The 12,905-nt window shown below is 52.8% G+C and overlaps 1 protein-coding gene across 2 annotated transcripts in view; it reads left to right on the forward strand.

The window, feature by feature from the left end:
- Positions 1-12,798, forward strand: part of Baiap2l1 (BAR/IMD domain containing adaptor protein 2 like 1) — an 85,334-nt gene extending 72,536 nt beyond the window's left edge. For both annotated transcript variants that reach the window (XM_026404216.2, XM_077802498.1), the window contains 3 exons: positions 1,533-1,713; positions 10,581-10,618; positions 11,043-12,798. In XM_026404216.2, coding sequence (XP_026260001.2) covers positions 1,533-1,713; positions 10,581-10,618; positions 11,043-11,118 — 295 coding nt within the window. In that variant the 3' untranslated portion in view covers positions 11,119-12,798. The remainder of the gene's footprint in view (positions 1-1,532; positions 1,714-10,580; positions 10,619-11,042) is intronic.
- Positions 12,799-12,905: the final 107 nt, after the last annotated feature.

The raw sequence follows: 12,905 nt of genomic DNA on the forward strand, positions 1-12,905 counted from the left end.
CGCCTCCCCCTCCCGCAGGTGCTAACCCACAGCTCACATTCAATGCCCTTACCTTTCTCAGCAGCTCTTACCACTAGAGAAGGCTTTTCTGCAGTGAGTGTTCTCTCCCTTTGGTTTCATGACCTGTTTGCCATCTGTTTTCCTTGGGCTCACCCGCTGTCCCCGTTCAGAAGCCTCTGCAGTGCCCCCGCTGCCCACCACCAGTACTGGGCACTCCTGGGTCCGTCCTCAGCCTTTCCCTTGTCTGCTTTCTGGGCCTTCTCATCCACTCATGACCGTGACCCCACAAATCCGTACTCCACAGGATCAGACCAGTAATGATAGCCCCACCTCGGGGCTGTCCCCCTGCTTTGTGTTGGGAGCTCACAGCAACCCAGAGACGGGACCCTCCCCACACCTTTAAAACAGGCAGCTGCTGGGCGTGGTGCACACCTGTAGGCCAGGAGCATTGCAAACTCAAGGCCAGGCAGGGCAGCTCAGCAAGACCCTGCCTCCAAATAAAGAATGGAAAGGGCTGGCTGTGCAGCTAACTGGCAAAGCCCCCGGCTTCAGTCACCAGACCACGAAAAACAAACGGACAGACACAGGAAACAGGGTTTAAGAATATAATATGTTCACGGGCTGGGGCTGGGGCTGGGGCTCAGTGGTAGAGCACTCGCCTAGCACGGGTGAGGCACTGGGTCCGATCCTCAGCACCACAGAAAAATAAAATATTGTATCCACCAAAAACTAAAAAATTAATATTGGAAAAGAAAAAAAGAAAATGTTCAAGGATACAGAGAAATGCAGAACCCAGACCCAGAAAGAGCTCTCTGATTTAAGAATGGATTTTTGTGTGTGTATTAGGCAGTTCTAGTTTGCTGTCCCTTGGCCCCCCACAAATGACAAGTTCAAATTGAGCTGGTCCTCCTCCCCTACACTGCCTCTTACTTAGTGTTCCTTGTCTCAGAGAAACCATCACAGCCCCCCCCCCCCCCCCCCGCTGTGCAGGTCCACCCTCAACACCACAGTCAGCGTCTCCTGGGTCCTCCCCCAGGACAGGGTCTTGTGACACCATCTGGGTATGCGCATCCCTAGCAGAAGAGCCAGAGGGCCACCTGCCAACAACAGAAACTATAGTCTTAAGATGTTAAAATTCTGAGTGTCAACATTTTTGATCTTGGTCACCCGCTGCTTGCTGAGGGTCTTGCTGTTCTGGTTGATGTCCTTAAATGACTCAAGAGTCAAGCCCAAATTAAATTGTTTTCCTCTCCGTTTTTTTTTTTTTTTTTCTCAGTTCCACTATAAATCTTTTTTTTTTAATCTCTCTCCTTTTTTTGTGTCTTTTAAAAAAAAATGTTTTTTGAATAGACGTTTATAATCTAGGAAAAACACCGTGTGCCTTATGCAGATGCATAGAGTGTGTGCCACCGACCCCCCCCCCTTCCCTTTTGGCTTATTGATCTGCTGTTACTGTGGTCCTGGTCGGGGGTGCTGGGGTCGGGCGGGGTGGAGGACCTTCTCTGACTCTGCTCTGTGGTCTTGGCCCCAAGCCCTGCCCCGGTGAGGAGTGTCAGCACGGTGGACCTGACTGAGAAGAGCAGCGTGGTCATCCCGCCCCCCGACTACCTGGAGTGCGGGTCCACAGGAGCCGCTGCCGGTGGGAGAGCCCACGTTGCACAGAGCACGTCCACCTTCAGAGCACTGGCGTCCAAACCAGAGGCCACGTCTCCTGTGAGTGCATTTGACTTCCCTCCTGGTCACCTGGCTCTGCCCTGGCAGAGGGTGGGCTCCTGGCCAGGTGGTCTGGGGGCTTCTTCTCCCCGCGACTCCGGTCATCTTCCTGAAGCCCCATCACGACAGCCTTCCTGTGTCCCTGTGTCCCTGAGGGTTTCCATGTCCTAGTTGCTGGGTCTTTTAGGGCTTTCAGGAAACCTTGCCTCTGGTGGCAGCTGCAGTCCTGTGGTGGCAGCTGTCCCCTTCCTCTGCCTTTTCTTCCCCTCTGCACTGTGTTCACCCCTGTGACGTCATCTTAGACCAGCCCTGGGAAGAACAGCCAAGGCATGGGTTCCCGGCGTCATGGCTCCTTTGACAGCTGCAGGTGAGGGGAGAGCATCTGTGGCACACCAGGCGCTGGCGCGGGCTCTGGGGACAGCGATGATCAACGAGGCCCTGGCTCCCTCAGAGCCCAGTCCTGGTGTAGGAAACAGAGCATAAAACTAAACCAGAGGATCCAGGATGAAAGAACTAAGGCCAGGCGAGGAGGTGGCGGAGCAGGTGACAACCTAGGTGTACGGGACAGGTTAGGTTGGCTGAGTGACCTCAGCGCCCTGGGAGGGAGGCCTGAGGGAAGAAGGGGTGCTCTGGGTGGGGACAGTGTGGAGTTGGCTCGGGGGCCAGGCCTCTGGGCCTCTTGACAGCCAAAAGCAGTCCCCCAGCAGCCCCTGCATGGGGAGCAGCCCTCCAACCTGAAGGACATGGAGCACCTACAGCCACGGGCTTCTCTGAGGTGACATTTAGGTTGACAGTGACAAGGATCCAGCTGTGCAGGGCTTGAGGTTCTTATGAGACGAGCAGGAAGCTTTAAATCCCTGGGCGTCATGTTTCCGCGAGAGCAGAGAACATCAGGGTCAGGGCACTGCTGGTCCCCGGGTTTCCTCTCCAGCACAGATCAGAAGGGATGGAGAAGGGGCTGAGAGGCCAGACAGGCCAGGCAGGGAGGAGGCCGAGGGCAGGGGTGCACCCAGGGGTCCCCGGCCCTCTCCGCTCAGGGCGAGGGAAGGTGGCAGCTGCTGGCCAGGCCAGGCGAGGGGGCAAGTTTGATGGGAGGCTGTGGAGCAGGCGCAGGGCAGCAGTCAGAGGGTCAGGCTGCTTGTCCTGGGGAGCCCAGTCTGCGTCATGCTGGCTGTGTCCACATGGCGTCCTCTGCGGTGTCGTCCTCTCTGTAGTGAGGGAGGCCTCAGGCCTGGTCGGACCTGCACCATGGTCCTGTCTGCATATCCCATGGTTCATGGTCCTGTCTGCATATCCCATGTCTTCTCTCTGGGCTGGTGGCTGCTGACAGTCACCAGGCTCCACTGCTGCGTCAAGGTCATGTGATACCTCTTATGGCAAAAGAATTTTGCCCCAAAACGATGCTCTGGGATTATGAATGAAGACACTGACGTCCATCTTGCCCTTGTTGCCGTTGTACTGAGGCTGGACCCGGGGCACTCTCCCACTGAGCTTCGTCCCTCGTCCTTTTCACTCTTTATTCCGAGACAAGGTTTTGCCAAGTTGCTGAGGCCGGCCTTGAACTTGAGATCCTCCTGCCTGAGTAGCAGGGTTACTGGCATCCCTGGCCTGCCTGTTGTCGGACCTTCGGTGGCTGCCCCGGGAGGCGCTGGGAAGGGCAGGTGGCCTGAGGCTGGCAGACACCACCCCTCCATTCCACCCGCTCCTCACACAGTAGGAGAGCTGTCATAGTCAGTGTTTGCATCACTGTGACCAAAAGACCCGCAAGAACAACATAGAGGAGGCAGAGTTTGTTTGGGGCAGGTCCTTGGTCCACAGACAGCTGACCCCATTGCTCTGGGCCCAAGGTGAGGCAGAACATCATGGCAGAAAGGCGTGGTGGATTAAAGCAGTTTAGGATATGGCCACCAGGAAGCAGAGAGAGAATTCTACTCACCAGGGACAAAACAAGTCCCAAAGGCACGCCCCTGGTGACTACCTCCTCCAGCAATGCCCAGTTTATCCCCACCGGGGATCATCAGTTACAGCTCTCATAGCCCACCCCCCCCTCGCACTGTGTCACGTGGGCGTCTGGGGAATACGTCCTGTCTAAACCCCAACAAGCAACAAGCACACAGTCTTCTCCCAGGGACCCACCCTGGAGAGTGGGAGTGGGGTGCATGAGGGAGGGCAAGACACACGGAAGCCACTGGCGCTTCCCACCTGAGCTCTCGGGGCCTGGGGGATACAGCCAACCCCTCCACTTAAGGGGCTGCCCCTCAGAGCTGTTTATCCAGAACCCCTCCCCACACAGCCCATCCCCATGACCTGGGGTCCTGTTTCTGTTTCACACGCTAAGAAGGCCTTCTTTGTCATTTTGGTAGCCGTTAGTTTTGGGTTTCACTTAAAAACACTTAAAAGTTTCCAATGTCTAGAGAAAATGCCTGCCTTACGTGGTTCCAATGGTGATTTCAGTTGTCATCACTTGGCAAGTCTTAGAATGTTGGTTAACCAAGCTAGGGGTGGAGCCCAGAGCGCAGGACTGGACCCTTGAGGCATGGGGGTGGACGTCTAGGAGGAAAGCATCTGAGCCGAGCTCTAAAGGCTGAGATTTAGCAAACACACAGCTTAGCTGTAGTGGCATCTGGCTATGACTTGTGGGGGACAGGCAGCATGGGGACCAATAGGAACATGGTGGGGTGGACAGGTCAGGCCTAAAGCCTGATGAGCCAGGTGGCCAGAACTGCATTGGGTCCTGGTTCAGCCTTTCAGTTGGCTATGAGGCTGGGTGGTCATCCCCCTCCAATGACATGGGAAGGGTGACAAGGGCTTCTCCAGAACTGGTGACAAGACTGGTGTAGACCACATGGGGCAAGCCATTGTTCTGTCTTTGCCCTCAGCAGGTCTGATTTGCTCATATTTATATATTTTGGAGCCATTTTTTGAAAACTTATGTAATTTGAGCTCTAGATCTTTAACATGCCAATCTTTTTTTTGGGGGGGGGGGGGCACAGGGAGTACCAGGGATTGAACTCAAGGACACTTGACCACTGACTCTCATCCCCATCCCTATTTTGTATTTTATTTAGAGACAGGGTCTCACTGAGTTGCTTGGGGCCTCACCATTGCTGAGGCTGGCTTTGAACTCAAGATTCTCCTGCCTCAGCCTCCTGAGCCGCTGGGATTACAGGTGTCTGGCAACATGTCAATCTTAAAAATAGGAAAAACATTCTTTAAATGCTAGAAAAAAAGATGGGACCATTTTGAAGATTCTGAATTCTTAAGTAAGGACTTATAGTGTATGATCTTATGCATTAATTCCCAAATGAAAGACTTTTGTGACAGAAATACACCAAAATCTACATTTGTTTTCTAAGTGTAAATCAATTGATAAATGTTAATTCTAAAGTTCATCCTTGTTTCTGCCTCCAGAAATAGTTTGTCAATTTGATTATTTTGTAGCAGAGCTTTAAACAAAATATTCACTAGAAATCCATGTTTTAATGTAGTAATCAAACGTCATCGTCTGCTAGATGCGTTATACATCCACCAGATTAGGTTCCCTTTTTAAACCCACATGCAAGTCATAGCTTCAGGTTTTTGTTAAAGAGCAAAGTTCAAGTTTGGGCAGTGGCTCCTTTGTAAAAACTTAACCATCTAATCGTTACACTCATACCTGTGGTGCTTCTATTAAAATAACATTTGCTGCTTGTAAAGATCACCTAAGGTTCTGGGATTTTTTTGGTAATATCAATGAGGAAACTAGAAAAATATTTTTAAATTTTTAATTATGTTTTCACTTCTAGAATACCTACTATTAATATTTTATCGCATTCCCTCGAGAGAGAGAGAGACAGATAGACGGACAGCTTTCCTAACCTCCGCCCGTCTGCACCAGCCACACAGAGGAGCCGGGGCCCCAGCTGAGCTGCCCTGTGGTCAGCCAGGCCCCTGACACCCAGGGGTGAAATGCAGAAAGGGGAAGCACAGAAACACGACAGGCAGTTCTGAGGTCCCACAGCTCTTTGAGAAATAAGCCGTGAACAGGCATCAGCCTTTCACATCAGAACATGCTCACTGATGGACACCTGCCACTCTCACCTGTGGCTAGTCACTGAGGTCCTGAGGAGTTGCTTTGCCGTTCCTCTGACCTAGAGGATAGTGGAAAATACCAAATAGGGAAAGTCACAAGAAAACAGTAATTGGCTTTTAAAAATCAAAGGGCCACCAGGCCTGAGCGCCTCCCAAGCAGGTGCTGTCAGCCGCCACTTCAAGGGCCACCCAGCTGTGCTGCTTGAGGACATCCGCTTTTCCTTCTCTCTGAAACAAACAAGGAAGAGGGCAGCAACCCCCAAGTAGGTAGTGCCTCACAGGTGCACACACAGTTAAATGGTCGCCTTACATTCCTATCACAGAATTGACGTTTTTGAAGTAGTATTTCAAGATCTCATGTTTTTCTTTTTTTTTTTTTTGGTACCAGAGATTGAACTCAGGGCCACTCAATCACTGAGCCCCATCCCCAGCCCTATTTTGTATTTTATTTAGAGACCAGTCTCCCTGAGTTGCTTAGCGCCTTGAAGTTGCTGAGGCTGGCTTTGAACTCGCGACCCTCCTGCCTCAGCCTCCCAAGCCACTGGGATGACAGGCTGTGCTACCACACCCAGATGAAAAGAAGGGAAATCACCCCCGGCATATGTGGCCTCTCCTAATGTCGCTTTTCAACTGGATGGGCCACTACATATTCTTTGCTGCCAAGTGATTCAAACCAGGAGTCCTAGGCCACAGCCCTGGGAGGCCAGGGACCCTGACTGGAGGCAGGAGTGGCCGCTTGCCGCAGGCCTCCTGGTGTTGGCCGCCTCTCCCGGAGCAACAGGAAGTGCTGTGTCTAGTACTCTGTGTGGCCGGGGAAAGCTGCAGTAGGTGACACTGGAGAATTTAAGCATCAGGCGGAAATGTTCTGGAACTGTCCTGCTCAGTGCAGCAGCTGGGGCCTGTGGAGCAGCTGAGCAGCCTTAAACAGTGCAGGGCACTTAGGAAGTTGGATCGACTGTTTTGTCCACATATGGCCAGTGGCCACCCTGCCAGACAGCCAGGTTCCAGTCGCGCAAACTACAGCAGTGTTCAAGATTGACCCACTGTGGGACACTTAAGATGGCAGCCCGCCCTGCCTGGCAGCCATGGGGACCCAGTCAAGTTCTGACACCCAAATGGTTTAACTTTCTTTCCTTAACCAAAATGTTTAAGCCAGCTGTTGACGTGGGGGACTAGGTGCTGCTCAGGCCAGACTCGGGGACCCATGAGAGCTGGCAAAGCCACCTCTGTGCTTAAACAGGGTTTCCTGGGCCCCCGTCTTCAGCTATGGTCACTTGCACACAAAGGTTTGGTGTTTCTAACATCAGCGTTCTTAGTGTTGGAGGCCTTGTGGCAAGTGACTGGCCTCCAGCTGCTTAGGAAGGAAGTGTTGTTCTGTTCCACTGAGTGGGCGTCCTGAGCCCAGCGTCCTCGCTGTCCCATCACCTCCTGGCCTGCCACAGTGAGGCCTCGGCTGGACCTGACTCACCCTGGCTGGGCCTCAAGGCTCCTCTGTGCCGGCAGCTGGGGAAGGAACTGTTCTGGTGGTCTGAGGTGACAGGGACCTTCCTGTAAGCAGGGATCAAGTGGTCCCCTCAAGGCACATGGCCCTGTGGTAGACACCCCCACAAAAACCTGTAAAGGAGGGAAGGGGGACGTAGAGTGGACAGCAGCTGCTCGGTCAGCAGTGTCCCGTGTAAGGGTTCTCCTGTCCTGCGGCCCCCACCTGTTGGTTCTCTGGTTCTCCAGTTTCAAAGCCGTCACTGTCCTTACCCTTCCACTCTCCTGATGGCCTACCTGTGGGTACCTGGGTTCAGCCTGGATCACCTCCTGTCTTGTCCACTGTGCTCTGGGATCAGCACCATGCTGACTGCCAAAGAGGACAGAGGAGGAAGTGCAGCAGGCCCTGCCCACTGTGCCCCAGAGCCCCAGAGATGACTCATTCTTAGGCCAGCTAGAAAAGGGGGCTGCACTGGGGAGCACTCAGTCCTGGCTACCAAGGGCGTGTGCTGGCCGAGCTGGGTGGGGTGCTGGGAGATGGCAGTCCCTACTGAGGTCGCTGATACTCGGCACCAAAAGTATAGTCTCAGCACTCACTGGACTAGAAGAAATCGGGGCTCATGGAGAGCTCCCCTGACCCAGCATCCCAGCAGTCACTGGGATCTTTGGAACTGGGGTTGAACCCAGGGGCCCTTTACCACTGAACCATATCCCCAGCTCTTTTTATTTTTTGAGACAAGGTCTCACTAAGTTGTTGAGGCTGGCTTTGAATCTGCAATCCTCCTGCCTCAGCCTTCTAGTGCTGTGCACTACCACACCCAGAAAAAACCCCAAGTGTTAAAGGGGAAATTGGTCTGAAAATGACTGACACAGGTGCACCTGGACTGACCATGAGGGTGCAACCTGAGCTGACAGCACTGTAAACTGAGGACACGCCTCACCTACAGACATCCCAGCTGAGTAGCAGCACAGGGCACACAATGTCAGGTGTCCCCCCTGTGATTGTGGGGCTGACAGGAGCCACGGCTCGAGACCTTACCCAGAGCCACTAGAGACTGCGCCACATATTGCTGGCCCAGGTGAAGATCCACAAAGTTCAAAGTACAGTTTCTACTGAACACACACTGCTTTCACACCAGCAGGAACATGGAAATCAAGTCAAGACACTATATTCAGGGCTGCGTCTAGGCTTGTTTTTTTTTTAAGTAAACATTTTATTAAAGAATACCACATACAGAAAAGTGCACAACACATTTCCACAAAGTGACTCTATATCCAGCAGCAGCTCAAGAAACAAGGTTCCCTGTCCCCAGGGCCCCACCACCACCCATGCACACCCCATGCAGTTCCCATCCCTCCCGCAAGGCCAGAATCCCAGTATCCTGGCACTGAGTGGCCTGCCGGGGACAGAATTGCCTGGGTGTGTTCAGCATGGGCTGTTAGCACCGGCTGCCCTCAGCACCTTGGTGGCCGTGTGCCCTGTTGGTCCATGCCAGTGCCGGGGTATGCCCAAGGAGACACGGGCACAGCACCAGGATCTGCCCCAACACCTGAGAGGTTCTGGTCTGTTTTCCCTCTTCCTCACAGCAGTCCTTGCCTCATGCCACGTTACTCTTGAAGATTTGCCAGGATCCCTTCAGGCAGGGTGGGTAAGCACCCAGACTGATGCCAGGGCTCATTAAAATGCCAGTGAACTTGCTTTAAAATTCAGTTGGGCCATGACGCTCCAAGCAACCGCAGGCCTCTGCTGGAGCACAGCTGCTGGTGGGGGCTCCCAGGTAGAGGAAGTTTCTGGCTCTGGTTCCAGTGGGCAGAGCGCCTGCGCCACCAGGTGGCAGCATAGGGAGGGAACAGTGCTCTGCCCCAAGGCTAGAAAGTGCCTTCCAGTGGGAGGCAGGGCCCAGGGCTGGGCCTGCTGGTGTGAGCGGTGCTTGGCATGGTGTGAGTGGCTCTGGCCAGACACAGTGCCCTTCTGACCTCTGGGTCGACAGGAAGCTCCCTTCCTGCACAGGGGCTGTCACCGCGGGCTTCCTGCTCCAGGCAGTGCCGTCAGTCCAGCGCTTTGAGAAGGCAATCAACAGGCACAGTGGGGCACACTTGTGATCCCAGCAACTCAGGAGGTAAGGGCAGGCTGATCCAAGTTCAAGGCCAGCCTCAGTTATTTACCAAGACCCTATCTCAAAAATAGTATTAAAAAGGGCTCAGAATGTGGCACAGTGTGAAGTATTCCTGGGTTCACTCCCCAGTACAAAATCCAACACATTAGGAATGACCAGAAATGACCTACTGAGGCCTGTCAGGGAAGCCCGGCTCCCCTGGAGAAGTCACTTTTGCAGCCACTTAAAGGCCCTATTGGGATTTGCTCAGCAGGGCAGTGGCTGTGCTTCTGTGAGGAACAGCAGACACTGCAGCTGCCCTGGCCTAGGGCTGAGGCTGTGGTCACACCCGGGACCCAGCCGTCTTGGGCCCAGCATTTGGAAGACACCATCCAGCAGGAGCCTGGCCCTGGCCTTCACCCTCAAGGCTGGCTCTGGGAAGTGAGAAGAACATTCCAAGTCTCCATGTGCCAGAGAACAGCAAGAACTAATGAGGGGGAAAGGTGCACACACACACCTGGCCCCGGTCAGCAGTGCCCATGAGAACCTCAGCGGCCTCCCCAGAACTCCAGGAGGCACAGCCCTAGCGGGGCAGCAGGAGGGCTCAGCGCCGCGGGGCTTGGGCAGTTCCTGGTGTTAAACAGTGTTTGCGTTGGTTCCATCTTTTCTCCCTCCCGTTTTGGGACTCCTGTCTGTAAGACCACTGGCCCCAGTAATCGGCCTCAGCCTCCCTGTCAGCAAGGATTGATTTTTACCTTCTACTTTTTCAGGTCTTCATTCAGTATTCAGCCCCCAAAAAAAGCCCACCACCATCAGGACGGCTCTGCCAGAGCCGAGTCTGCCTCTCCCCTGAGCGGCGCTGGCCTGCACACAGGTGTTTCCTGGTGGCTCGGCTGCTCAGTTAATTTGCCCAGAGTGAGTGTCCGTGTATAGGACATGGTCGTCACAGGCTGGCCTGTGTGGGCACCTCAGCCACACTCTGAGGCAGCTGTTTGGTCCGTGTTCTGACACTAGTGAGGGGCCCTCCCGGCCGTAGGACATTGTCACATCTCGCCCTTCTTCTTTCCAATGAATTCAGACACCCATGTGATCTCACTGACAGACCACAGGGTGCTTTTAAAACAAGGAACCTTAAATAGTCCTTATGCTTTCTGCAGGTCGTATTAAAAATGTCCCAATTTCATGAGCCTTTCATGAACTTCCTCTTTATCTTTCCTACAGAGTGACGCAAATGGGACTGCAAAGCCGCCCTTTCTCAGGTACGTGTATGACTCCTGGAGCAGCTCTTAAGAGCTGGTGCTGCCCTTGCCTGGGGGAGTGGGCAGCGCCCCAGCCCAGGAGGCCCAGCCTGAGAGGGCCATCATCCCCGCCTGTTTTGCCCTTCCTGGCATCAGGCCTAGAGGGACCGAGCACCTGTGCCCTGTCCAGCTGCTGTTCAGGGTGGTTCCCACACGCAGCCCCCCTCCCAGCACAGGACCACAGAGGTGTAAAGCTTTGGAGTGTCCCCAGTGGGTCACATGGAAAGGACTGCAGACTTTCACAGAAACATCATTCGAGGCTTGTACACACGGGGAAGGTGGGGAGTGCCACAACGCAGAGCAAGAATGGGGTTAGCAACTCATTTTAAATGGAATTCCTGTCCTGGAACAGTTTGTCTATAGTTTCCCCCTCCCTCCCCAATAGTGGAGAAAATCCCTTTGCTACTGTGAAACTCCGACCAACAGTGACAAATGATCGATCAGCACCGATCATTCGATGAAGATGCCCATTCGATGAAGATGCCACAGATCCTCCTGGTCCCTTGGACGTCGAGTTCTCACCTGCACAACAATAGATCTATACTGACAAGTGCTGGGACTGTCGTAGGCTTCACCCAAGGGAGCCTGATTTCCAATGTATCCTACTTGAGCAAATCAATGCATTTTCTCAATTTAGTTAGCATAGTTGGGTTTACACATTTCTGTCTTTAAGATAAGTGAATAATAGTTTAGTGACCAGCTCAATCATTTGAAGTATTTTTTCCTATTCTGTTAAAAAAAAAAAAGTAAATTTGGTTCCAATCCTTACTATATCTTTAATATTCTGATTTTTAATAATAACTGCCAGAATAAGGGATAGTCTATGCTTTCATGGTTGGCTTCTGCACCTAAATGCGAATGAGACCATGGTTTTATTTTACAAAGCACGTGCTCTTAAATAGCATTATGACGTTTATCTAAAGAAAATATTGTATAAAGTTTGCATCTTAGCATGCAAATCATAATTTTAAGCAATATAAATTATGAAAACATCATATTAAAGTTGATAACTTTTTTTAACTTACAAATTTTGAACTTGTGGTTAAACAGAGCTCCCCAGAGATGGAGGACTCCTGGCCTCCCTCGGAATTGCAAAGTACAGACAGCTCACCTGCCCTCTGCACAGCCACAATGGGCACTAATGAAACCGTCCGTAAGAACTACTGAGCTCAGTGTTGGTGTCACAGCTGGATTCACAGTGGGCCACCCAGGTTGTCCTCACATGGCCTGGCGCACTGGCAACATGTGACTCCAAGGGCCTTCTCCCTAAGTGGGGTAACCAAAGCTGCATCCACTTAACAAACCTCTTCCTAGGTCCTCTGCAGGTGGCACTTGTTCCAGCCCACCACTGTCAGGCACTCAGCTTCAGGCCTTCTAGGACCAACTTCTGGTCAGGCCTCTCTGCACACTGCCCCGGGCCGGGGGCTGTAGCTTGACCCTGCTCCGAAGGATCTGGGTCTGGTCAGTGAAGACTAAGATCCACACAGAGGGGGCGGGAGGTGGCTTATCATGGCTACTTTGATCTCAGCATATATAAATCATTGTTCTGTAAGTCAGAATTTGGTCAAGGTCAGATGGAGGTGAACCAGTACATGTGAGACTCTGGCTCCTTCCAGCTGGCAGAACAATGTCTCAGGCTCTCCTGGGGGATGCACAGGCACCCCCAAGAAGGGCTGCTGCTGCATGACTAGTTAACACCCTCCCAGGACAAGGTCTGGCTTACACCATGAGCAGGTGTCACGTGGCACTGTCTTGAAGGTGCCCCAGCCTGGAAAGAAAGCAAATTTTTAAAATCTATTAAGTGGCCCACTGTTGCTCCCACCATTTCAGAAGCACAGGGTTAAGGGAGTCCACTATCTTCAGCAGCAAAGAACAAGTGAGGCCCTGGGTTTGGAACTGGGGGGGTCCACACCCTAGACTTCATAGCTCCCCATTTGGGAGTTTTCTCAAGCTTTGTGACTCTGGTGTAGTAAGGGACCTCCCCACCAAGGTCATCCATTAGCTGCAATGTGCAGCCCCTACAGCCTGGAACCAGAGCAGCCATTCCTTGCCCCACAAGTCAGGAAGGTGCCCGAGGTACGTGCTCTGTAAATGTTGGGGATCTTGTGTTTAATGTTGAATAAAGAGTCTGAAATACTCTTTCCTGCGCCATCATCAGTGCCAATGAGAAGACGGCCACTCACGGGCTCTGTATGTGTAGTTTCCCCCAAGGAGACTTCCCGTGGGCGGCAAGCGCAACGCCAAACAC

Source organism: Urocitellus parryii, chromosome 9, assembly GCF_045843805.1.
Source record: "Urocitellus parryii isolate mUroPar1 chromosome 9, mUroPar1.hap1, whole genome shotgun sequence".
Taxonomy (NCBI): Eukaryota; Metazoa; Chordata; class Mammalia; order Rodentia; family Sciuridae; genus Urocitellus; species Urocitellus parryii.